The sequence below is a fragment of the Epinephelus lanceolatus genome, chromosome 24 (assembly GCF_041903045.1).
Source record: "Epinephelus lanceolatus isolate andai-2023 chromosome 24, ASM4190304v1, whole genome shotgun sequence".
Lineage (NCBI taxonomy): Eukaryota > Metazoa > Chordata > Actinopteri > Perciformes > Serranidae > Epinephelus > Epinephelus lanceolatus.
Genome location: NC_135757.1, coordinates 2,474,957 through 2,502,011, shown reverse-complemented (window position 1 = coordinate 2,502,011; position 27,055 = coordinate 2,474,957). Strand labels below are relative to the sequence as shown.

The 27,055-nt window shown below is 45.5% G+C and overlaps 2 protein-coding genes across 2 annotated transcripts; both read right to left on the bottom strand.

Annotated features, from left to right (window-relative positions):
• Positions 1-95: 95 nt before the first annotated feature.
• Positions 96-12,392, bottom strand: cyp27a2 (cytochrome P450 family 27 subfamily A member 2). Its single transcript, XM_033615678.2, has 9 exons — positions 12,123-12,392; positions 8,710-8,900; positions 8,222-8,421; positions 7,952-8,149; positions 7,692-7,855; positions 2,937-3,103; positions 2,660-2,741; positions 690-926; positions 96-498 (listed from the first exon to the last, which is right to left on the bottom strand). The coding sequence occupies exons 1-9, from the start codon at positions 12,360-12,362 to the stop codon at positions 382-384; spliced, it is 1,596 nt and encodes a 531-aa protein (XP_033471569.1). The 5' UTR covers positions 12,363-12,392; the 3' UTR covers positions 96-381.
• A 212-nt stretch (positions 12,393-12,604) lies between these two features.
• map3k2 (mitogen-activated protein kinase kinase kinase 2) lies at positions 12,605-26,959 on the bottom strand. The gene is made up of 17 exons (XM_033615676.2): positions 26,612-26,959; positions 23,200-23,272; positions 22,789-22,901; positions 20,681-20,721; positions 20,443-20,542; positions 20,242-20,355; positions 20,061-20,157; positions 19,828-19,958; positions 19,631-19,710; positions 19,440-19,504; positions 19,044-19,136; positions 18,720-18,959; positions 18,478-18,626; positions 18,249-18,380; positions 17,990-18,119; positions 17,671-17,848; positions 12,605-17,446 (listed from the first exon to the last, which is right to left on the bottom strand). The coding sequence occupies exons 2-17, from the start codon at positions 23,252-23,254 to the stop codon at positions 17,227-17,229; spliced, it is 1,938 nt and encodes a 645-aa protein (XP_033471567.1). The 5' UTR covers positions 23,255-23,272; positions 26,612-26,959; the 3' UTR covers positions 12,605-17,226.
• Between the last annotated feature and the right edge of the window lie 96 nt (positions 26,960-27,055).

Below are 27,055 nucleotides of genomic sequence, written 5' to 3'. Positions count from 1 at the left end.
TGGCACAAACAAACCCTAAAAATAACCTGTTTGAATTCCATATTGAAACTTGATATAGCTGCAGAGTGTACGCAGCGAGAGACGAGGCAGAAATACGTTAAAAATATATATATTTTATTTGTGTCGCAGCATTTTTAGCAGAGCATCACACAAAAGTGCTGTTGCAGAGAGCACAGCTGAACAGAGGATATTTTACTGTGTTCCCCATTCACCTCCTCTGATATTAGTATGTACAAGTGACCGTGAACCTGCCGTCAAAGCAGCAGATGTGTCACAGCTCTTCTCTGCACCGCTTTCTCCACAGAGCAGAGCCAGGTGGCGCTCACACTAAACTGTCCACAGCGTGGTTACTATGACCACCTGTGCTGCTGTGGAGCGCCCTCAGGCTCTGGACAGGAAGCGCAGGTTGATGGGCTTCGCCGGGATGAGCAGGGTCCGAGTTTTCGGCTCCACGACCGGCGCGCCGGGTTCAGGCTGGACCTCAAAGTGCTGCATCAGCTGCAAGACAACACAGAGCAATCACTGAGCTGCTCAAACAATAACAATCATGACTTCATACAAGACTGATTGGCAGAGATGGCGGCCATCTTGTTTTCATTAGTGTATTGTGCTCTTTCCACCACTAGATGGCACAAAAGTGTCCACAAACGAGGACACATGGTCTCAGGAGGACATAAAAGACGACTCACCCTGGACAGAGCAAAGTGCATCTCCATCTCCGCCACCCTCTTCCCCAAACAGGCTCGCACCCCAACACCAAAGGGGATGTAGCTGTACGGGTGGTGCTGGTAGCAGCCTGCCGCCGCCCTGCCACAGATACTGCCGGGCATCTCGGCACGGAGCCACCGCTCCGGGATGAAGAGCTCCGGGTCAACGAACTCCGCTTTGTCGTGACAGGCTGCGTAGTGACACAGGTGGAACTGAGTCTGGAGAGAAAATGAGAATCATGTCTGACCTCAGCTGAGCAACTTTAAAGGGTGACGTCGGCATTTTTCAGCCTGGACCCTGTGATCTCATGATTAAATGTTGAAGTGACTCACGGGAACAACGAGTTTTAAAATTGGTTCAGTGTCAAGAGAGAGCGCTGCAGCTAGCAGTCGTGCAACGCCCGCAATGTAACCAGATGGGGCAATTGTGCACTGTCACTGCGCCCAAACATACATCCAAATTTGCCCCGCTGGGCAACGCAATGGGCAGAACGCGAAATGCATGAATTAAGCGGCGTGAATGAATCAAGAAGCGCAATTTCACATCATACGCTTATTCGAGTTGAAAAATCTGAATGTTAGCAACAAATTTGTGCCACGATAGCCAATCAGCATTGAGATCCTCCGGGACGTATGACGCTGAGGACATACCTGCGGAAATTCATTCATTAATTCAGTGATTGCAAATGTGTATGATGGAGTTATTCACGTGAATTAAATATTCTAGCATTCAAGCTAGTGCAAGTAACGCGACGCGAAAATTCGCATTGCCTTTAGCGTGAACACGACATAAAGATGCAATTAGACATGAATTCCCACTGGGCGGCGCAATGGACGTGATGCAAATGATGCAAAATACGCAAATTAGGCATGCAAGTTATTTGTGCATATAAAGTGAGTCAACACAAAATATTCTAGTATTCAAACTCGCACATCGCGTTTGGTGTGAACACGACATAAAGATGCAGTAAGAAGTGAAATCCCACCAAGTGGCGCGATGGCAGCAGCACAAATGAAGCGATTAGCGTGATTTCGCATCATATGCTTATTCACGAGAGTTGAAAAATCTGAACTTTAGCAACCAATTTGCGCCCTGATAGCCAATCATCATTGAGATCCTCCAGGGACGTATGACGGCGAGGACATACCGACGGAAATTCATTCATTAATTCAGTGATCGCAAATGCGTATAATAGAGTTATTCACGTGAATTAAATATTCTAGCATTCAAACTAGCGCAAGTAACACGACGCGAAAATTCGCATTACGACATAGACGTGAATTCCCGCCAAGCGGTGCAATGGATGCGACACAAATGAAGCCAGTTAAGCAGGCAAATGAGTAGCGAGTTGCAAGATTTCGTATCATACGCCTTTTAACAAGAATTGAAAAATCTGAACTTCAGCGATACTTTTGCGCCACAATAGCCAATCAGCATCGAGATCCTCTGGGGACGTATGACACAAGTTCATTTAGCGTTCAAACACGCAAATAACATGATGTGAAAATTTGAATCGCGTTTGGTATGAACACAACATAAGGATGTGATGAGACACGAATTCCCGCCGGGAGGCACAATGGACGTGACGCGAATCAAGCAAGTGGTGCGATTTCGTGTCATGCACCTTTTCGCAAGGGTTGAAAAATCTGAACTTGCTGTGAATGTTTGTAGCTTACTTGTTTTGTTTTTTTGATGGAACCTTTGACGAATTTAAAAATCCGATAATCACACTTGTTTAAAAGAAATGCTGTCAGACACTTGGAACAACAATCTGAGCCTGTCAGAGGCAAAAACACTTCTAGTGGGTGTACAGTGACGGCGCCAAATGCTCCAGGTGGTTACACTGCAGTGTGTCCTGCTGCTCTCTCAGTACCAGACGTGTTCCAAAATGACCCATCAGACAGTCAGACATGAGGTCATGAAACCGAGATTCTTGGTTCTACTTTCCTACCTTCTTTGGCAACCAGTAGTTCCCCACAATGACCTCATTCTCTGAAATAAAGCGTCCGTTTCCAGGCACCACAGGATAGAGGCTGGAGGGGAAGAGACACACAGACGACTATCAGGCTCTAGATCAGAGGTAAATGTGGCCTGAAGCCTGTGTCAGGTTGTTCTGGTGTTCTGATGGCTCATTCACGCAGGTCACACCAGATTATACAGATAATAAGAGAAAGGAAACAGGTTTGGATTCTGTGATATGGATATGAATATAACGGCTGTCAGCTCACCGTAACGTCTCCTTGATGACGGCCTTCAGGTAGGGCATCCTGCTCAGGTCGTCTGTGGTCGGCTCCCGTCTGTCCGGACACACGGCGTTCACCTCTCTGTACAGGCGATCCTGAGCCCTGCTGTCCCTCGCCAAGTGGTACATCGCCCACGACAGAGTGTTGGAGGTCTGAGGTCAGGCAGGAGGAACAGGAAGGAGAAATCATGAAGGTGTCAACCAAATACTAGCCATCCAGTGGTTGTTGAAATATTTAAACATACAATATGTAATTTTCTGCAGCTACAGGAATCTCAATCAGTTTCTCTCGGTTCATATTCCTTCAAAGTTCATCGTTCAGGAGCCAAATTATCCACAGAGGTCTCTTCCTCTCCAGGACAAACAGACCAGCTGATTAAAACCAGTAAAAACACTGAATAAAAAAGTTTTATGTTGAAAATCAGTGTTTTTCAGATGCTGTTTGGTACAACAGGGGCTGGAGCCGAGCTGCCGCTAACGTTTGCTCAGCTTGTTTCTCTGATAACTTCAGATCCAGACGTTCAGGAGGTTTTTACTAGAAGCCGAATTATCCACAGAGGTCTCTTCCTCTCTGAAACAAACACACCAGCTGAGTTAAACCAGCAAAAACACTTAATAAAACAGTTTCACGTTTAAAATCAGTGTTTCTCTGATGCTGTTTGGCACGGTAGGGGCTGGGCACAGGCTGACACTAACGTTTGCTTCACATGTTTCTCTGATAACTTAGGACTGTGGGTCTCATTTATAAACATTGCATAGGCACAAAACAAGGCCTGGAAGACGCAAAACATGCAAAAGTTGTGATGTATAAAAATAGACGTGATGGGAGAAACTTTGACCCATGCTTACGAACACTTTGGAGACAGGAAATTGGTGACGCAGACGGTGAGGTGCAGCCTGGTTGCAGAAACTGTCAAACATTTGTAGCATGGATCCTATGTGTTGTTGTATAAACGAGGCCCCTGGTGATTTAAACTGATAAATGAAGCAGTTTCAGATTTTCTCTGGGTTTAACAGTGACTTAAATATCTTTACTGAAGGTTTCAAGTATGGACCTTTTTGTGCAGAAGTCACTGTGCAGAGAAAAAGACAGGTCATTTCAGTTTCAACGGCATCATGTAGAGGAGGCAAAGCAGTGTGGGCAGAGCAGAGTAAAAACAGATGATAAATCCACTGACAAAATTCCACTCAAGATATACTGTGCAAGAGCTTGTTTGTCAGTGTTGGCAACCCTTTCCCCAGAGAATGTGTGGTGTTTAGGTTTTTCCATGTCCCAAGTTGCCATTATCTCCCAAGCAACTCTTTACAACAAACATTTTTACTTTTGTCCTAGCTCGCAGCGAAAACAAGCCTCAACGTTGCCTGTGAATGCAACCAAACGAGCTCCGCGACCACTCGAGCGTGACCCAACACCGCGGTATGTGTGTGTGTGTTGTTGCAGGTTTTGACTCCCTCGGGCCAAGCTGAATAGATTAACCTTTGAGGAACTGTTGGTGAACAAAGAACAAGAGTTTTCATGGCTGTGAATCTTTCACTGAGTGGTTTATTTTGTCAGCTTGTGGGGAAATCCTGTCATCGCTGTGTGTTTTGTGTGGATGTGGTTTTGCCCACACCTTTGTGATACAGGCTTTGCGATACAGGCCTCAGTCAGAGAGACAAATGAACATCTTTCTCCCCATTTTTTATCTTATTCTGTGAAGCGACCACTGCCCAGTGGGCTGCGTTAGAAACTGTAAAACCAAAAGATCGGGACCTGACAGTAGGAGAGGAGTATTTTCAGGCAGTAGAGATAGAGTATAGTCGACCTATGCCTGCACTGCATTTGTGAAGCCCCTACGAGTGAGAGACCCCTGCTTGAACAACTGCAGATTGAGCTGAAAGACTATACGATTCAGCTAACTGCCGTCCATAGATCGATCTATCTGCAGGACAAAAGGAGAGAACCAAGACTCGAACGAATGGTTGACTTGTACATCAAAGTCTTCCGGAGAAAGTGGCCCGAGCCAAGGCGAGAGGGACCCTACACGGTGGTGCGAGGAACTCCCACAGCGGTCCAGGCCAAAGGAAGCACAACGTGGTATCACTGTTAATGAGTCTGGCTGTTCTGGCTTTAAGAGAGCGGTATCTCTTTCCAGAGGGGAGGGGGGAGAATAGGGAATGTCCGGGGTGAGTGGGGTCTGTGCTCATGTTTCTGGCCTTCCTGAGAAGTCGGCCAGTGTTGGCTGAAATGTGGAGACCAAGGAATTTAAAGCTCTCTACCCTCCCAACTTGGGCTCAGTCTTTTTGGATTTTCCACAATAATTTCCTTGGTTTTGGCTGTGCTGAGGTCCAGGTTGTTATGGAGGCACCAGTCTGTCAGGCGTTCGACCTCCTCCCTGTAGACTGACTCATCGTTGTTCTTAATCAGTCCTACAATGGTGGTGTTGTCAGCGAACTTGACGATGGTGTTTGTGGGGTGGATGGTGGAGCAGTCGTGGGTGAAGAGGGAGAAGAGGAGGGGGCTGAGGACACACCCCTGTGGTGTTCCGGTGTTCAGGATGACGTGCCAAGTCCAAACACATAGACGAGGGTGGAGCTAAGGGAGAGTGCTTGTAAGGGGGGCTTGTCTTGGTTATAACTCGACCAAATTTAAGGGAAACGGGGAGCCATTTTGGCTACAGCAGGAATCAGTGCATTGAGTTCTAATACTTCCTTTTTGGCATGTTGCATCATTACAATGCTGACGTGGCAGCGCCAGAGGGCTCTGGACAAACAAATGACCCTCGTGACTTGTCTCCAACGGGCTCATGTGTTGAACGAGATGACGCCCCGACAAGTAGTGCAAATCCACCTCGATCAGAAGAAGGAGGCAGAGAATGGGGAGAGACATCCAGATTAGTTCCTACATGGAAGATTCTGAGAGGCGGGATTTGAGAGGCGGGCCTTCTGTGGTGGTCACGACAACAAGTTTACAGTTGGTAAACGATGGAGAAGAAACTAGTGGTAGTGGTTGCTGGATACCTGACGATAGACAGCAGGTTGTCAAACTGCCCCTGAGTCATCCTAACATATACCTGGAAAGGAATATGTTAGGATGGAGGAGAAGCTCCTGGACCAACTGGTGGTACTCCCCATGATCCAGCCTCTTTTTTAGGGTCTCATGTACCCACACAGATCTCTGTTTATCTGCTGACAGCCTCTCACCCTCAACCAGAGCTACAGACAGCACCCTCTGCCTCAACATGTCAGCAGCTACACACTGATTACTGGAGGATAGATTAAAGCCTGCAAAACACGTCCTGTGTGATCAGGGCCTTGTGCGGCATCAATAGAGGAAGCTGTGTCAAACCTTCAGTGTGCAGGAATCCTTAAGTGGTTTTAAACGAACCCCAAACTTCCCAGTTCTCTTTGTTTTATTAGTGGGGATGGTTTTAGTTGCTTGGGAAGCTCCCCTTCTCCCTCTCTGCCCTTTTAAAAAAACAAATATGAACTCAGGGCATTGCTGTAAAGGAGCCTCAGTTAATAAACAACGGTTGATGATCATCATCATGATCAGATGGGCTGCAAAGGCGACACAGTGATTCTGTAGATGAGAAGAAAAAGTGAAGCAAAATACAACTGAGTCTCAGAACAACAGGAAATTTCATCATGGTTAAGACCTGCAAGAACTGGGCACACACACACACACACACCCCGTGTGACTACATATTTCAGTGTTGCAGCTCCAGTGATGGGAGGTATGAATATGTGATATATGTATGTAAGTGACAACAGAGGCAATGGAGAGGTAAACAGGAAATGGTTTTACATGTGGTGTCCACAGACAGTTGCTCTCTCCTTATCCTTCCTGACTGATTCTTCTCTAGTTTGGTCTTCTGCTAGTGTCCTTGGCACTACTGGTAGCATGAGGCGGCACCTGCAGCCCAATCAGGTTGAGACCAGACACCAGGAGATCGGCCGTTACACCGGGAGAGCTGGACAGGGCCGTAGAAGGGCATCAACCCAGCAGCAGGACCGCTATCTGCTCCTTTGTGTGAGGAGGAACAGGAGGAGCACTGCCAGAGCCCTACAACATGACCTCCAGCAGGCTACTGGTGTGCATGTTTGATCTTGTTTGATCATAACTTTCACATTTCATATGGCTTTATTTGGTGATATTTTATGGTGTTTCTGTGTCATAAACAACATCAGCTATCATAATCACACCTGATTTCAATAAGGTACAATGTTTGAAGCTGGCTGAGTGTTGTTTGATCACTGATAGGACTGTTTTGAAGCCGAGTGACCGACTTGACATTTGGAGCTCCGCCTGGATCTTTTCATGGTAAAAACACTGTAGAATGGTCATACTTTGAGCAGTCTTCCTCAAATTTGAAACAAGTGTTCATTGATAGTGTGCCTACAGCCCCACAGTGTCATTTACCTGCTCAGATGAAGCCACAGACAGTTATTCATCCTGAAACACATTTTTTATTTTATTTTAGGCAAAATCTTCAACTTTTTACTGACTTCAGAGGCCCATTACTCTGTCTCTGTATCACCTAGAGTGTTTCTGACACTTTCACAAGAAACTTCAGGGAGTTTTCTTTCTGGCAAGACCTCATGCATGCATGTAGTCAGAGCGGTTCAGAAGCTACAGTCATTTTAATTTGGGTATGTCATTTTAGGTGTTTTTGCTACAAAATGGGGTGGAGTGCAAGAAAACTAGATCAAGTACAGCTGCCTGGGAAGAAACCAGTATGAACTGGTACCAGGTTCTCACCGTGTCAACGCCTCCCAGCAGCAGCTCCATGATGGTGACGTAGACCTCGGCTTTGCTCAGCCTGTCAGAGGACAGCAGGTGGGTCAGGTACATGCCCTCCACCACCTCACCACTGTTAACTTGCGCCTCAATTTCTGCAATCCTCCTGTTGATGAGGGTCTGAGCTGAAAACATAAAAAACAGAACAGTTTACCGACTCATAGGTGAATCCAACATTGGAACCCTGAATTTTCTTTTTTGTTGTTTCTTTTGACGCGTACCTACGTCAGAGATGTCGTCCCAGGCCTGGACAAAGCGTTTCCAGAAGGGGAGGATGCCGCGGCTCCAGCGAGGAAACAGGACCACAGTCTCGGACATCGTCAGCATGTCGTTGATGGCGTGGATGAAGCGCAGCGTGTCTTGGGGAATCTCCTCCTGCAGGCAGCCTAACCTGGTCTCAAACAAGATGGAGGAGATACCTGCAGGAGGTCAGAAGAATCAGACACCGCCCCCTTAACCTCCACCTCTGGTACTTCTGGAATAATCCCCACCTTCAAAGCCGAACTTGTAGAGCTCAGCAGCGATATCCGAAACTGTGGCCTGGTCCCGGCTGCGACTTCGGAGGAGCTCGATGCGACACAGCAGATCGCTGACTACCTGGTGGATGATGGGGGCGTAGGCCGACACCTCCCGCAGCTTCAGCATCTTGGGGTTCAGGGCGCTGCGGATTCGGTAGCCCTGCGGTCCCGTGCTAGAAAGTAAAAGAGCTTCCTAAGATTACAAACTCAAGGGGCTTGGGGATGGAGCCCTGAGGAACTCCTTCACAATGACTTCCTTAGTTTAAAGGGTTTCTTAAGGGACTTTTTAAGGGTGATTTATCCATTGCCCTGCTCACGAGCACATTAGCATGATAGAAACTTGTTACAGGAGATTTAATCCAAACTTTTATGTAAAAATTAAAGGATGTCTAAAGATTAAGGACCACACTTTTAGCCGTCATTGTGGACATCTCCTCTTTAAATTTTTTGTCTCCACTCACTCCACATGCAGACCATAGGCCTGTCCTCTCAGGTCCCGGTACTCCTTCCAGTGAGGCAGCTCGGCTCGGATCGGGTACATGCCCTCCTGTTGGATCACCTGAGCTATCAGCTCCGGAGTCGCCACATTGACGATGTCGTACGGGCCGAACCTGGAGCGCCAGATGGGCCCGTAAATGTTCTTCTGTAAATCCTGGAAAATGATGTCAGCGTGTAAAATTAAAAGCATAAAGTTGAGTTTAAAGTACATTTACACGTGGTGCATTTTAAGACAAATTGTGATATGTATTGGGGGTCAACACAAATGTCATCCAAACTCTAAGAACCCCTGATAAAAGACTTTTGTTTCAAGCTGCTTTAAAATGGTCAGTTTAGCTGTGACGTTTCCAAACATTTCACCTGTGGGAGTCCCCCTCAGACCCCTCCTGCAAAAGGTGATGATTAAAAATAGTCCCCCAAATGACGCATTACTGAACGGACTGACTGGACACAGGCAAAAAGTTGCTCATTATTAACACGTACTGACCAGGAAGAGACACGAAATGACCACAAACAGACAAAAAAAAAAATATAGAGATGGCGGGTCCTTTGCATGTTTGTGCTCATTGTCTCATAATGTGCTCATGGTCCCCCACCTCCAAATGTTAAGGTGATTACGGCCCTGTAGGAGGCTACTACTGCTAAGATAAAGACACAGGGGGTAAAAAACAAAGAAAAGATGTCAGAGACACAAAGTGACTATGAAGACACATGATTATCTAAAAACAGTCTCAAAGACAATGAAACCTACAACAAAGGGACACAGATGACCAAAGGGACGCACATTTACCTAAAAAGGAGATCTCAGAGATTAAATGACTACAAAGACACACAAAATGACAACAACAACACAAATCTACCTAAAAAAAAGAACTGAGACTACAAAGACACAAAATTATCTAAAAACAAAACAAACACAAAAAACTACATAAAATAAAAACTAAGAGACAAAAAATGACCAAAAAAGACACAAAATAATCTAAAAAAAAAACAAAACAAAAAAGACTACAAAGAGACAAAACGACCAAAAAAGGCAAAAAAAACCCTAAAAAAAAAGTCTCAGACACACAAAATGACTAAAAACGGCAAAAAAGAAAAACTCTCAGAGACACAAAACAACTTAAAGACACAAAATTATATAACAAAAAAGATGACAAAGACACAAAATTATCAAAAAACAAAACAAAACAAACACAAAAAACTACACAAAATAAAAACTAAGAGTAACCTAAGTAGTAACCTAAAAAATGTCTCAAAGAAAAAGAAAAATCTCAGACACACAAAATGATTAAAAAAGGCAAAAAAGAAAATAAAAACTCAGACACACAAAACAACTAAAAGACATAAAAATTATACAACAAAAAATGACTACAAAGACACAAATTACCAAAAACACCCCCCCAAAAAAAAAAATTAAAAAAAATCTCACAGAGACACAAAACGACGACAAAGACACAAAAAAAAATGTCTCAAAGACACAAAATGACAAAATAAGACACTAAATTACCTAAAAAAGAGATCTCAGAGATGACAAAGACACAAAATTATCTCAAAACAAAACAAACACAAAAAACTATACAAAATAAATACTAAGAGACAAAAAATGACCAAAAAAAAGAGACAAAAAATAATCTAAAAATGTCTCGAAGGAAAAAAAAAATCAGGGACACAAAATTATCTAAAAAAAACAAAAAAACAAAAAAAAACTACAAAGAGACAAAATTATCTACCCTCCTAGATAGACTCCTCTCGATTGGCATCACCCCCCCACCCCCTCAACTGGTTCAAGTTGTAACTGGTTCCACTCCCAGTCACCATTTACTTACTCCCCATTGGCTACATCTTCCGGAAACATCATATCCACTTCCACTATGACGCGGATGACACCCAGCTCCATATTTCCACCAAACCCGACTCCACCCTCCCACCTTCCTCCCTCACTGACTGTCTCCTTGAAATAAAATCCTGGTTTTCATCCAACTTCCTCTAATTAAACAGCGACAAAACAGAAATTCTACTCATTGGCACAAAAACCACCCTATCCAAATCCCCCAGTTTCACATTATCTATTGACAACTCTAACATTTCTCCTTCCCCACAGGTCAAGAGCCTGGGTGTCATCCTCGACAGCACACTCTCTTACACTTCTCATATCAACCACATAACCCGGTCAGCCTACTTCCATCTCCGCAACATCAACCGCCTCCGCCCCTCTCTCACACCTCACACAGCTGCCATCCTGGTCCACAGTCTCGTCACCTCCCAGCTTGACTACTGCAACTCCCTCCTGTTTGGTCTCCATAAACTACAACTGGCACAGAATTCAGCAGCTCGTATCATCACAAGGACCCCATCCACTCACCACATCACACCGGTCCTCCAGCAGCTCCACTGGCTCCCTATCACACACCGTATCCAATACAAGATTTTACTGCTCACCTTCAAGGCCATTCACACCCTTGCCCCTCCATACCTGTCTGATCTCCTCCACATTGCCACACCCGCTTGCGCACTCAGATCCTCTTCCTCCACCCACCTCTCTGTTCCCCCTGCTCGCCTGGCAACCATGGGAGAGAGCATTCAGCCGCTGTGGAATTCACTCCCCCTTGACCTCCACAACACCACATCTGTCAGTCTGTTCAAATCAAAACTCAGAACACATCTGTTCAGACTTGCCCATTCCATTCCATTGTTCTTACACAGTCTTACTGTCTTCCGCTCTGTTTTAATGTATTTATATGATGTATGCTTTATCTTTGCTGTAAGGCGACCTTGAGTGGCTTGAAAGGCGCCCTAACAAATAAAATGTATTATTATTATTATTATTATTGTTATTATAATAAAAAAAAATGTAGCACTCAGTGATGAGAGGGACACAACACGACTAAAAAGACACAAAATGACCAACAAAAGGCAAAAAGAAATAAACTAAAACAATCTCAGAGACAAAAAATGACCAAATAAGACCAAATTACCGGAAAAAAAGTAAAAACCCTCGACAAAATAAATACCAATAGACAAAAGAAAAAACGCCCCCCCCCAAAAAAAAACAACATAAAATGACCAAAAAGTAGAGTAAAAAAAATGAAATGACTACAAAGACTAAAAGATATCTCAAAGACAGAAAATGAACAAAAAATAAAAATAACTCGGATACCCTAAAAAGACACAAACCCCCCCGAAACAACTACAAACAGACAAAACAACAACAACCAAAAGCCATGGTAAATAATAAATAATTAAGTAATTTTCCCTCGGGGATCAATAAAGTATTTCTGATTCTGATTCTGATTCTGAAGACACGAAACTAACTAACTAACTAGATGTTGGGTTTCTCCTGTCAGACACGGACCAGGTGTGGACATGTGGTGCCTACCTGCAGGAGGTGACTCTTGTCTGCGTATCCTTTGATGAACAACCAGTACAGAGTGGTGGATAAACTGGGTCCAGGCAGCTCATCGATGCTCTTCAGCTTCCCCGCCTCAGAGGTGCTGGTGGCCGCCTGGACGTTCAGCTTCCTCCGGGACACACAGGCCGTGTGACCGGCCGCCGACAGTGACCCGGAGAGGAGCGCAGAGAGCCGCAGAGAACTGGCTGCAGCCGCCGAGGAGCCCATGCTGGAGGGTTGTGTGTGACGGAGGGTGTTTGTGCCAGAGTTTTACTTGTTAGAGTTAGTGTGTGGTGCAGCGCCCCCTGCAGGCGGCTGGCAGTACTGCAGCTAACCTGTGATGCTACAGCGACATCTAGTGGCCACATGGAGCACAGGGATCAGTGCACACTGGATGTTTGTTCCACTTTAGATTATATATTCTGTTTACTCATTGCATGACACAAAAACACACGCCAACTAAAACAAAGTGAAATAAATATCTTTTATTGTTTTTCATTGTCATAATTGTCGTAATTATGAACACAGAGCTGTCGCAATACTCCAGAGAATTTTGCCAAAAAACAGCAACCATTCGACGGCACCGCTGCGTCTCTCAGGACCCAACCATGCATAAAATCTCCCATTTAAAAAAAAGAAAAATAAAAAATATATATTAAAAAATTATGCGTACCACTGATATACAGATCTGATATAAACAGGCGTATTGGTCACAAACCAATTAGAATTATAAACATGGCTTCTTTTACAATACACACAGACCAAACAGGTGGGATATAAGTGGACTGGTCTTTTTTTAAAAAAGGGTACATTTCTCATTTTATACATTTGTACAGTTTTTTATTTATTTTTAATTATTATTTTAATGTTCTCCCCTCCTACAGTCAGAATGCTCAAGGCATTTCGGGCGCAGTGTCCAAAGAGCACAAATTGCAGTAAATGCACGTTCACAAACTCACACACACACACTCTCACACACACTTACACACAGGAGTGGCAGCAGTGGCTTTAGACACTAGAGAGAGAACTACAGGTGTATCTTGGCGTCTGCAGGTGACAAATACTGGTACCGAGGAGTTCATCCGCGGCGGTGAACGAGGCCATCTGACGGTGAAAAAGAGAGACGTTACATTCATGTGTTGAGTCTTTGCTTCCACACACACACACACACACACACGCTCACAGTCACACTTGTGTAAAAATAAAAAAATCGTCTTTAAAATGTGCAAAGAAAAGGTCGCTGAACGGAGCTGCGCCGCGCGGCATCCGGCGAGGAGTCGTGGGAAAGCATCAGTGAATCAAAGATAGTGCATAATGGTAGTGCGTATCAAGGTTTAACCAGTGCTGGCGGCGTTTGCGACAGTTTGCTGCCGGCCGCCTCGAACTCAATACAACCACTAATGTTTGCAAAAAATCTAAAATGTCGTCTTTTCTGCAGCTTCGTGTGGATGCGTACCGTTCTGAGAATGCATAAATCAAGTGGAGGAGTTTGTGTCAGTTTCCACATCCTGCGAGGATCCATCGGCTGATCGCTGACGCACGACATGACGAATCTTTACAATAAATCTAACGAGTACCTTGAGAGGAAATCACGAGTTCTGTGAGACATTAAATCACGATCAAACCGACCTTCATGAATCAGTAAAGACCTGATGAGTGCTTTAAAAAAGGTGCAATCAGTAAAATATGGTTCTTTACTACCATCTGGTGGCCGCTGCAGGGAACTACAACAAGAGACAGGAATTTCCATTTTTAAAAAAGTGCTCTATTTGAACCAAAGTGCACATCAGTTGACCTTAGGACGAATGCAGAGAGCAGACGAACAAGTATAAATCCCGCTTTACTCTCCCTTCAAGCCATATCTGTCCTACTAGTCTAAATTTAAACTTCTTTTTAAAACGGCAGAGAAATTAGTCGCAAGGAACATCCATGATATCGAGCAGTGATCGAATCACGTGAGGTGACGCCAGCTGAGACAACAGTTCAGAGCGACTCATAACAAAGCAACTGATATTACGGATTAAATTGTGCCGTTAAAACTTTACTGACTGCACCTTTAAAAAGCAGAAACACAACTTCCTGTCAGATTTTAGCTTCGTACATCCGACAGCAAAGTGTTCGGTACCGTCTGTTAAAGTCTTGACGTCTGTTTGATCTGTGATTGATCATGTTGACGAGTATCGATCAGGTTAATCAGAGTCATCAGTGCGTGTCGCTGCTCTAACATCAGCCGAGGAGTCGCTGGTTGCAGAAGCCGACGAACATCTTACTGGTGCATAGTTATGGAGCCAGTGCTATGAACAGCGAGTCGTACTCAACAGACAGACGTCACGATGGAAGCTCGGCCCCGGGGAGGAAACGCAGAGCGACACATGTTGAACGGAGTGTTTGTGGTTTGGCTAAAGTGACGAGTTAATATCTGATTTGGCGACGCCGATCGCTGCGAAGGAACAAAAGCTGTGAGATACTGTAAACGTCTTCGAGTGTGAGTCAAATCTGTCGGAGTGCATGTAAATAAACAACAACAAACAACAACAAGAGCACTGGGATATGGCACAGTGAAGCCTTGGCTGGAGGAACACAGGTACCGACTGCAGCAGAGGAAATGAAGTTACCTGTAAATGTACCTGTGGGTGAAATGACGAGCAGATAGAAATGTCCGGGTGCATCAATCCACCCGCTAGTTTGAAATACAACCGACGACAGCGTCATGCAGCCAGAACCTCTGGCCAATCAGCTGTGAGCTTCTCGCCTTGCAATGGCGCCTCCCTCCTGCTCCGAGGGAAAGAGTGATGTCATGGCAGACCTACAAAACCTCCAGGGCAGTCAGATTCTTAGCCTCTTTCCTTGAGAAGATATTTCCTGACTGGAATAATCATATCGCTGATATCAGGGCTGCAACTATCGATCGCTTTCATTGATCATTTTCTGGATTAATAAAATAAAACAGTCAGAGACGGAGGCTCTGTATCAGTGCTCCAAACCTTTAACGTATCGACCCATATACCCAGTCTTTATCCGAACGTCTCTGCTCAAATGATACCTGGATTCCCGGATCATCCCGATGCCCCTCATGATCAGCGAACTTTCTGTTGCTGCCATCTCTGGAGGCATTGTCCTCCCACTTTGCTAACGAGCTAACACAGTAGCAGCGGCTAACATCCAACACCGAACTATTAAACAGTCTAAATAAACACAGACCAGCACCGAAAGTCGTCAGATAATGTTAGCCATGTGATACTAAGAGCCTTGACACACCAAGCCGATGATCGGCCACGATATTCAACATTTTCATGATCATCCGAATCCTTTGTTCATAATCCGATAGCTTATAAAATAAATCAACTATCTACTACTGGTTATCTCATTGGTTACACGTCATGAGTCTATCAACACTAAAGGCTGCCGAACACAGACTGTAGCTGCGTCTCAAACCTAAGGCGCAATCTGTCCTATCAGTCTTCCGGTTTCCCCTTTTGAAAGATGAATACAGACGACCGCCACCTGCTGCTGTGGAGAATTATTTCCTCTCACGCAGATGCCAAACGTACGTAGTTGTTGGCGGTCGGCTGTGGTCTTTGTGCTGTGAGAGACACAGACACAGGCAACGTGACGGTCAGCCTTCGTCGCCGTGAATTCTCTGATATCCTGTCACTGTGTGCATAAGGGCGGATTCTCACAAGTGTCCCTGGTGCGGCGCTCACACTCCCATACAATCTGTGTTGTTCTGACAGAGTCTGCAGTTCAGTGTGCCGAGATGCCAGGGAAATGTTTATGGCCATACTTCACACCACTTTGCATCGAGTGAGGTATTCCTTTCACTTTAAGGGCGCTGGTATCATAACTTTTTAAACGATACTCAGCCGTACAATCAACTGACCTACTTATAGTTTTAGATCTAATCTAGCCTGTATTTTATTTAGGTTAATAAATGCCAGCGAGTTCATGTAGCAGTTAATATACCAACAGCTCATCCACCTCTGATCTGCCATGACAACAGCTCGACCCAGCCGATGAGTGAATACTTATCGAAGCCGAGGAGAGAAGGGGGCGTTTGAAGAGAAAAAGCAGGAGTACCGATCCTTGTCCGAGTACCAGTTCGCTGGTACGTCCCAGAATTCACCAGCAACGTTTCATTATTAATCCAGCACGGCAAGTTTTACAAACAGAGTCTGAAGGATATTTGGTTACCAGCCGGAGCAGGCAGGTAGAGCAGGTGGGATCAGGGCGCTCCCTGATCGACACCACGAGTCCCCGTTACAGAAAAGGCAGAAACGGACGTTACAGCTGAAGTGAGATCAGCTGGATTTGGGCTAACGGTGCGAAGGCAGTTTATCCGGGAGGCAAAACAACACTGAGAAACCTTTGAGAACGACGGAGGTTATCCATGACGTCACTCCTACACTGCGTTTAAAAAACAGAAAAGGCACAAGGCGAAGAACGAAGATGAAGAGGAGGGAAGGTAGATTACAGACAGTGAAGCAGAGAGACAAAACATCAGAGAGGAAGAGGACGAGGGATGAAGGCAGGTGAGCGGAAACTGTTTTCGGGGAGTGTTCTCTGCGTTGAGGGGGGTTTAGTTTCGTCTATAGCAGCGGGCCCAGGTCATCACCATCGCTCTGGGTTTTGGCAGGAGACTACATTCTGGGGTCGGGTCAGCGAGATGGGGGGGCGGGGCCACTCGAGAGCCAGGCATCACCTCCTGTAGGTCCACAACACCGACGCTATCCCACTCCAAAACGTTTGAAGAGAGAAACCGTACAAACATGAAAAAGGTTCCAAAGAGTCAGGAGGAAGTGCTCCACCCCGGCGGGTTCGACAAATTAAGGTGCAACTTGCGGAGAAAAACAAAATAAAAACCCATGTCCTCTATGGCAGTCTCATACAAACAGAGACAGGAGGAGCAGGTACACGCCCCCTCCTCCCCGCCGCCACACCCCACCTTCTTCCAGCCTCTTCCTCCTGGTCCAGTATGGTTTCAGCGTGGAGGTGGAGGGGGCGGGGTCAGAGACAAGGACGCCCCGTCAGGTAAGGCCGTATCTGGCAGTTCGGCAGGCAGGCGGGGGGGTGGAGGGGGTTAAAGGTTCAGGGGTTAATGTACAAAGATGTGCCTCAGTAGCTCATCGGCAGACGGCCGCTGCTTCGTCTCTACAAAGATCCGTTTGAGGAACTCTCGGCAGTGGTCCGACACGTGGGCGGGCAGCACGGGGTTGGTGGGCTGGGTGGCGATCTTAAAGATGGCTGCCATGGCCTCGAACTCCGCCCACGGGGGTCGCTGCGTCAGCATCTCCACTACGGTGCAGCCGACACTCCTGAGGGCGGAATAACACAAATCAGAGAGACGAGATGTGCTTTTGTCAAATAGTTCCTTCATTCTTATGTGAAGTCTGTCATTTACTCACTAACTTGACCAGGACAGTTTTGGGACAGCGTGTCTCCAGGTATCAGACAGTTAACGACAATTTAAAGACTTAAAAGACCTTATATTTACAGACTTATATTCTAAAGAAAGGCCAGGACTCGTGTGTGTTCTCACCAGATGTCGGCCTTCCTGCCGTAGCCCTCTCCACTGATCACTTCTGGGCTCATCCAGTACGGCGTGCCGGTCACAGACATGATGCCTGTTCCTGACAGACAGATGGTCTGAAGCCGCCGGCTGGCCCCGAAGTCTCCCAGCTTCACGTTACCCACCGAGTCACGAAGGATGTTGGCCCCTGAGCACAAACGAGACAGAGTCACCCGGCTGCATCTTCCTCTCGTCGTAGCTTTACACCTTCGTATTCCTGACCATGACTTGATTTGTGTTGGTTGTTGTAAGTGTGAGAATTCTGAATACAGTAAGTCGTCCTCCTCACCTTTGATGTCTCTGTGGACGATCATGTTGCTGTGCAGGTAGGAAACTCCCTCCAGGATCTGCCGGGTGTAGCGGCGCGTCACGTTTTCCGTCAGCGCTCCGTACGACTTCAGCTGGTCCTTAATGGAGCCCTGAGGGACGCAGAGTGACAGACAAGTGTCAGATTTTGTCCAATCACAGGTCAGTTCAGAGAGAGGGGGTTCCTACTGGTACATCGGCATCTACAAATGCATAGGCTCCAGCTTTAAAGTAGCACTCACCCCGGGCATGTACTCCATGAAGATGGAGAGCGTCCGCTCCATGGTGTCTCTCAGACAGCCGTAGTACTGGACGATCCGCTCGTTGCACAGATTCTTCAGGAGCTGGATTTCACACTCCAACGCGCTCACCTCCTGAACGACCGAAAAACATCACAAACTTTTATCGTTTCCTGCTTGACTGTTTTTCAACGTGCACACTGTCTGACAACAAACATCAGACTCTTCTCACCTTGCTGGTCTCTGGACTTTCCGGGTCAAACTGGACCTGTTTGACCGCCAGTTCCCGCCCAGTATCGGCATCATAACAGAGAAACACCCGTCCGAAGGCGCCCTGGCCCAGGAGCTTCCCCAGCCGCCAGTTTGTCGGGGCGCGTGGGGCTGCACACAAACACATCAGATACAATCAAACCGCTGCGGAGAAAAAAAAAAAACAGCTGCTGTACAGACAGATGAAATCAACGTGCAGCTCACAGCGGCTAGGCGGGCTGATGTCCATCACAGACAGCGTCGGCGCCGTGGTCGGGTTGGGGTTGGGTTCAATGTCGCTGCCCCTCCGTGGCCTCCTGGCGGGGCCTGGGGCCTCCTCCAGGTCCGGGGTGAAGACGCTGCTGCCGCTGCTGGTGCTGGGCGACTGCTCCGTCGGGCTGAAGCTGACCGGCGAGCGGAAGCCGTGGACCTGTGTTCGCCGGGCCCGAGGGAAGGTCTTCCTCCCTGTGGAGCAGAGGAAGAGGACGTTGTAGTGCAAAGTGACGCTGATGTTCACATGTCAGGAGTCATGAGGAGAAAATGACCCACCGTCGCTGTAATCCTGAAGGCCGAAGGGAATGCCGTATCGTCGAGGGTACGTTCCACCTTTGCCCGACTTCTCAAACACTGGGATGTCGTACTCTGGGGAGGAAGAGGAGGATAATGATGCTGCAGCGACTTTAATTTCACAGATAAGACACAATAAATTGTGAAAGACAGTAAAGCCTCCACAAAAATAGCATTTTAAGTCCAGTGTGTGATTTATCCTGCTTCATATGAGCAGAAGAAAAGTCTGCTAGCCGCTAGGCTAATTTATACAATGTAAAATGTCATAGGCTTGTGCTAATAACGTTAGCATGTTGTATTTGTGAGGAAAATGTGTCCAGATAAAGACAAGTGTTTGTCTGTGAATGCTGCGAGTTACAGTGAAGCTGATTTGTGTACCTGGAAAGTCCTGGTGGTTGTCGGGGTAGCTCTGTGCTCGGGGCATCCTGGATTTTGGGTAGTCACTGCAAAACAAACAAAAAACAAAACCAAGACAGGATATTACTACAGAGTGCAGTTTGTTCTTCAGGCTGAGTCTCTGACCTCCACTCAGTAAACTGTTGTATGAATAAAATATCCAGCGTCCTGACCTGTCCAGTGGGCTGTCTAAAGAAGGACAACTTCCGGATGCAGAGTTTTCTGGACTGCTCATGGACAGCGGGTCCAGCATCTGAAAAAAAGACACAAACTCTTACAAGCCTGCCGACTGCTTAAACACGCCCATGTACCCAAACACTGGGGGTAGTATGTACAGAACCACACAACACAAGGTCAACACTGGTCGTACCTGGTCCATGCTCTCAGGGATGAACTCCCCCTCGCTGTTGATGCTGGTGAAGGAGCCGTTCCTCGCCACCTGCTGGAGCGCGTCAGGAATGTATCCTGGAGGAGGGGAGCTGCGGTCCGTCGAATGGGAGCCTGAGGTCGGTTGAAGAAAGGTCGGTTTATTTTGGGGGCATTATGACGTCCAAATTTCTGAGGTCCTGTCATGTCTGTGCGTCTCTACAAGATGACACTCACCTATCAAAGCCAGCATACTCTTCTTGTCAGCGACCCTGAATCCCGTGTTGTCCAGCTCCTCGTGGGACGGCAGCAGGTCCATGTTGGAGGAAGAGTTCTGGGCAGACAGAGAGAGAACAGGCTGTGATTTATGGTCACTACTGAAGATTAAAAAACTGGTCGACATTTCTCTACTGCTCACCTGAGAGGAGCTCTGGAGCACCAGGAGGATCTTCAGGCTCTTCATGTGAACGCTGCGATCCAGCAGCTCCACGGCCTTGTCCAGGTCGTCCTGAGTCGTCAGTGGAATCACCAACTGCAACAACAAGAACAAGAAACAGCTTTAGTGTCGATAGATTCAGCGTCATTATCAAAAACGTGCAGGCCTGAGAAGGCTTCACACCTCGTTGTTGGTGTAGTGAAGGTCCATCGTCTGACCGAAAGCCACCTTAGCTTTCGCCTTCAGGTCGTCCAGCTTGACGGGTCGAGGGAACTGCAAGATCCTGCAGAGAAGAGGAGAGGTCAGAGGACAACATAGCTGCGTTTCCACCTAACTCTTTCTGTACAGTGCCCTCAGAACCTGTTTGTAACCCGTACGGACATGTAGGCTCATGAAAATGGTGAACCTGGTGAAGCCTCACCTCTTCTCCCCTTTGAACTCGAACTTGACTCTGACGTCGTTCTGTTGGAGAGAGAGTCACGTTAAAATCACATCAGAGGCTTTTTGTTTCCTAATGTTTCCTTCACTGGCACTGTGTGTGACATTCTTGCCTTATTTAGACAAGTATCACACACCAAGTGTTTCAGTGCGGTGCTGATTACTGGCACTAGACTCAAAGTGGGAAACCAGTGTCACGCACTCCGGCTCCATGTACATTTCTCCTTTAATCAGATGACGTTTCAGCCCTCAGATCTTCTATACGATCAATTATCATTGTTCTAGAAGAAGGCCTAAAAGACAAAACATAGTCTGGGGTGGGAACTGAACCCGGGACTCTTAAGGGAAACCAAAGGAGTACCAATTCATATTAAGGTGCTGACACACCAAACTGACATCAAAGAACTAGCAGCGACAAAAGCCAACTGTTCGTCGTCTACGTCGCCTCACGTCGCCCTGTGTCAGTTGCACCACACGGACTACATCCGACGGCCAAGTAGCATGTACGTTCTGCGCCTGCGTGAGAGAGAGCGGAGTGAGAGAGTGGTACATCCTGTCAGCCGAGGGGTTTCCTATCTGTGCAGCTGAGCACCGCAGCACCTCCACGGACTATTACATCCAGACGGTCCCGGTGTTTCCTCCGCAGGCTCCACTTCACTCAGCTGCCCGATAAACCCGCTGCTTCTTCCCACTTTAACCTGAATAACAAACCAGGGCTCGGTGCTCCGGTTGGATCCAAACGGAGAGCCGGGGCTAGCTCAGAGACTAGCGGAGGCTAACTGGCTGTGCTTCCCTCCGGTCATGCTGCGGCTAACGCTCTGCTAGCCTCCCAGCTAGCTCCGGTTTGTTATTCAGGTTAAAGTGTGAAGAAGCAGCGGGTCTGTGGGGCAGCTGAGTGAAGTGGAGCCTGAGGAGGAAGCACCGGTTAGCCCCGGTTTCACTACAGGCAGATTCACTCGCTACAGGGGCGAGGAAATAAAACCTGAACAGCCAATCAGAGTGATCTCTCTCACCGACAAGCTCCGCCGCCAATTCAACATGCTCAATCGGCCGAAAAGTGCCAACGGTGCGGGACACACCGCAAAAACTAGGCCAACAGACGCTCACCGACGGCCCAAATTTGGTCGACAGCCAACCGTCGGCTTGGTGTGTCAGGGCCTTTCAATCCATCTGTGCCTGGTGCATCAAAGTGAGAACGCTGGGTTTAGACAAGAGGTCGAAGTGCTGCTCAGCACCCTGAAGCTTGGAAACCAGCCATGGACGTCTAAGGCCAGGGTTCAACTTCAGACAGGAAGCAGAAGCAACTAAATGCTGGGAGGCCGACTACAGAGCTCCACAGCCGCTCTGTCAGCTTCAGCAGCACCGATCAGATGCGACAGTTTGAGCGTCTGGTCATTTTTCTTTTCTGTATTATCAGAGTAATAACTAGGGATGTAATGGTTCACAAAATTCACGTTACGGTAGGCTTTTGATGCGGCAAATAAGTAGAAATGTGAGTTTTTCTTTCTTGTAGACAAATTAGCTCGATGTGCGATTAGAAAACAGCAGACAAACAGAATTGTGTTTTAAGGCCGCGACACACCAAGCCGAAGGTCAAAGCTGGGCAACTGGTGAGCGTCTGCCTCGTCGGTGCGGTGTGTCCCGCACCACTGACCCTTGTCTGCACGAGTTGGCCTTCTTTTCGCTGATTCAGCATGTTGGATCAGTGACGCCAAAGCAATTGAAATCACTCTGAGGTTAGATTATCTTTCTTTAGCCAACGAGCTCTTCAGCAGAAACGTGTCCTGATGGTTCGAGTTACAGTTCACTGGCGCACGGTAAATCTGTCCTGCTCTTTCAACACTGGACTGTGTTGCTAATGTAATAACTGGCTAACTGCAACTTTCTGGCTGAAACAAGGCAACGAGAGGCAACACAGCGTTGGGCTCTCATCACCGCTAGTTCTCGGATGTCAGTTTGGTGTGTCTGGGCCTTCAGTCGACTACATCACGCCTGCAGCTTGTTCAAAATGACATTTTTGTTATTACTGAAAGAGTAAAGCACCAAATTTGAGGCACCAGAACTGGTAGCGGTTTAAATGTGAACGGTTACCTGGTTCTTGGGTGAGGAGGCTTTGGTCAGGTCCGACAGGAACATGGCAGGACGGCTGGAGCGGTGCAGTTCGGCCAAGTCCTGCATGATCGAGTTCAGCGCCTCCTGCTCATCTGAGGGATGACAAGAGGCGGGTTCATTTCACAGACTATGTCGATAAAAGTTGAATGAACAGAGCATCTCGTGCTTCAACCTAACACAGACAAAAACACCTTCTTATCTGCAGCACTCTCGCAAACCTTTAACATCTCAAGACTTAAAAAATGTTTTAAATTACTTTATCTTTCCAGACCTGCAGCAGTGACACGTTACATGCCACTTACATTAAAGGACATAACACAAGAGGAGCATTATTCACTGAGGGCCGGCAGCCAAACAGTAACAGTATCTTAAACACACACACATACATACCCATCATTGTGGCACGGCGATTGACCCAGGAGGCCAGGAAAGAGGATTCTCCCATCAAAGGGATTCCTTTCTCCTGCAACAGCAGAGGGACAACATAAATCCTAATGTGTGGCTGATGTGGACTCGAGTTAGAGTCTGAAGCTGCCGACTCATCAGCACATCTCTGCTACACACACATGGAAACATTACGGCCACAACAATACTGATAAAGCCAGAGGAAAGAGTCAGGATGAAAGCGGTGTTCAATCTGATTTAGTACTTTATTACTTAAACACATTCTTAATGAGACTTTTATTTGTGTAAATGTCTTAGTTTATGTTTGTCTTGTTGTGTGTGGACTCCAGGAAGAGTTCAGGCCTCCCTCTGAGGGTAAGGTAGCTTAAACTTTGATAAGCAATAACAGCATTATCTTAAATGATAACGTACATAATCATCTGTTGCAGCCATTCCTGTGAGATTGTGATCAAATCATAAATTCCCCAGCGTTTCTCCTGCCCAGTCGACACAAGCTGTCACAATATGTTTACGTGTTGCGAGTGGGAAGTGGTGATGTTACCATGCGACACTACAAACACAGGATCTGTGTCAGTCTGGAAGTGACAGTCAACATGGCGTCTGCTGATCAGAGTCTGCCATCACCACTGACTGATCATCACACTGATGAGACGTGACATTAACGTCTGCTTAGCTTTTAACATTTTCCTGACAAATATCGTATATGGTGAGTCACTGCACTGATGTCACAGGACCCTGAGAAGTTGACGGCAACAATCCTGGCATTATTGTGGGCTGCTGTGGTAGATAATTAGCTTTCAGATAAGATAAAGCTTTATTGATCCTCAGAGGGACGGGACAGGACGAGTTCAGATAAACAGGGAAAGTAGAAGAGTCACTGATATCAGGTATTTATTCACTACACTAAAATATGATAACAAAGCCAATATCGGCCAGTGTCGATGACGTGCGAATATTACCGTGCATCCCTACTAAATATAAATATTTACCATTGTTAATACTATAACAACGCACGTTTAAAATCGCAGTAATATCGTATCATGACTGAAGTATCGCGATAACATCGCATCGTGGAGCCTCAGGTGATTCCCAGCCCGCCTTATTCCACGGTATAACATCCAAACTTTTTTTCTTCTGGGTCTATTAAGGCTACGAATGTCGTCCAGACCATAATGCAAAAATAAGACACCATAACATTTTAACATTAGTGCTGCAACTAACAATTATTTTCATTGTCGACTATTTCTTCGATTAGTCGACAAATCATTTTACCAAAAAATGTGTTAAAATGTTGAAAATGTCGCTCTGTCTCTCCCAAACCCCAAAATGATGTCATCTAATGTCTTGTGTCGTACTCACGCCAAAGGGTTTTAGTTAACCGTCACGGGAGAGTGTGTAAAGCTGCCAATATTTGAACGTAAGAAGCTGCAATAAGAGTATTTTGGGGTATTTTTATAGTACTTTTCTATGAAAAATGACTCAAACTGGTCAGACGACTACTAAAATAGTCATTGATTACTTCAATAGTCGATTAGTCATTTAATATATAACGTAATATTTCTAATTATTAGAGGTGGGAATCACCAGAGGATCCACTATACGATACTCTACACTATTATTGCGATTTGCAAATTATGTCGCTAAAGTGAACGTCAACATCAACAGTTTTTATCGAATAAAATAATGTCTGTTCATTTCACTTCATTTTTACTGCAGCAAATACGTATGTAGTAAACCGAAAAAGCAACGGATTATATTATTTTAGTAGGCTACCAAATGTTTCATTTGTATTTGTAATAATAATAGTTTATATGATAAAACAAATTGATTCGATATTGTCACACAAAAATATTGTGACACTATGCTGTATTGATTTTTCCCCCTCCCCCAATATTTTGTGAACAAGACCGACCCCAAATCCTAAACAAGGGACTTGTTATATTTATATATATATATATATATATATATATATATATATATTAAAAAATAAATAAAATAATTACATTTCTGAGAAAAAAAATTGTATCCCAATTACTATCGTATGACAAATAACATAATAAATAATAAAAAAAAAAAAACCAGAGGCTCCGCAATACGATATTATCGCAATACATACATCACGGTACAATATTATTACTATTTCAAACTTAGCGATGTGCTACGTGTTCAACAGCTTTAATGAATAAAGAAAGAAGTTGGTTTTTATTGCAGCAAAATGTATCTAGTAAACGGAAAAGGCAAGTGATTATATGCCTTAGTTTAATTTGTATTTGTCATTTCAATTATTTATCTAATTTTTAAAAAATCGATATGATATTGTCACACAAAAATATTGTGATACGATGTGATTTTTCCCCTTCCCTAATATTTTGTGGAAAAGACCGACCCCACGTCCAAAACAAGGGACTTGTTATACATATATATACATATATATATATATATATATATATACATATATATATATACATATACACATATATATATATATATATATATATATATATATATATATATATATATATATATATACGTATGTATGTATAAAAAATATATAATAATTACATTTCTGAGAAAAAAATCCTGATTACTATCGTGTAAAAACTAAAAAATAAAATGACATAAAATTAAAAATGAAAAAAAACGGAGGCTCTGCGATACGATACATACGTCATGATACGATATTATTATGATTTTAAACTTGTTGCGAGGTGCTACATGTTCAGCAGTTTCAATGAATAAATAAAGAGGTTGGTTTTTATTGCAGCTAAATGTATCTAGTAAACGGAAAAGGCAAGTGACTATATTATTCTAGTAGGCTACCAAAAGTTTAATTTGTTTATGTCATATCAATTATTTATCTAATTTTGAAGTAATCAATATAATACTGCCACACAAAAATATACACCCCAACTTATTAAGATGGTGCAGGACATTATATATAAGGTGTAAGGAGGTGACATAATATCACATAATGTGTAGTTCAGCAGTGTAACGCAGGATAATGTGTAATATATGGGATCTAATTTAATTCAACTTGCTAGCGTTAGCTTGGTAGCCCCGCATGCTAATATTGACTAACAACTGTTGCTAGCTAATGTGGCCTCACGAGCTGCACCACAATGTGCTCCATTAATGACCTGGCATGTTTAAATATATTCATAACACACAATTAGCTGCATGTTTGTAGCTTGTGGAAGAAGCTAAGTGGCTAATGCTAACCAACAGTTCCTAGTAACGTTATGGCTAGCTGTCAGGCCAGGGAAGTTGTCATGCTAAGCTAATGCTAACTAGCCGCATAGCTACTGAAGGCTCTCCCGCACCGCACGACCGCAAAAAGCGACCATTAAGCGAGGTAGTGAGAGGTACGTAGCGGGCAGGTTCATCGTTAGCATCTTACCTGGTGGTCGGTTCGGTTTGTGGTCACTTTCTCCTCCACAGGGCCGGTGACAGGAGCCCCGGGCCCCGCGGAGAGCCGCTGGAGGAAGCAGAAGTTTGGCAGTCCGCTCCCAACTTCACTCGAGTCCTGCTGGGCCACGACGACGAGGCCCGACGGTTGTCCGTTCAGCCCGCGGATCTTTCCAGGCAGCAAAATGACACGACGACGGTTTGTCCGACAGAGTATCTCCGTGTCCGCGCGGGAATCAAAAAGCAAAGTTAACCGACAGCTTTCATTTTGTTGCACTTTCCAGGCTGCTGACGGGAGCTCCGCTCGCTGCCTCGGATGGTTAAGCTAACGGGTAGCGAACTAACGGCTAGCGGAAGTGAAGGGATTTCCCTGCCAAAATAAAAGCACAAATGTTTCTAATAGGGGAAAAAACACTACTACACAAGTCGTATTTCA

Coding starts and splice junctions, on each gene's coding strand:
- cyp27a2 (XM_033615678.2), bottom strand. CDS start 12,362: ATGGGCTCCTCGGCGGCTGCAGCCAGTTCTCTGCGGCTCTCTGCGCTC. Junction 8,150..8,221: donor CTACAAGTTCGGCTTTGAAG/GTGGGGATTATT, acceptor GACCTCCTGCAG/GTATCTCCTCCATCTTGTTT. Junction 7,856..7,951: donor GGACGACATCTCTGACGTAG/GTACGCGTCAAA, acceptor TTATGTTTTCAG/CTCAGACCCTCATCAACAGG.
- map3k2 (XM_033615676.2), bottom strand. CDS start 23,254: ATGGGAGAATCCTCTTTCCTGGCCTCCTGGGTCAATCGCCGTGCCACA. Junction 20,356..20,442: donor TTCACTACACCAACAACGAG/GTGTGAAGCCTT, acceptor TTGTTGTTGCAG/TTGGTGATTCCACTGACGAC. Junction 19,505..19,630: donor TTAGACAGCCCACTGGACAG/GTCAGGACGCTG, acceptor TTTGTTTTGCAG/TGACTACCCAAAATCCAGGA.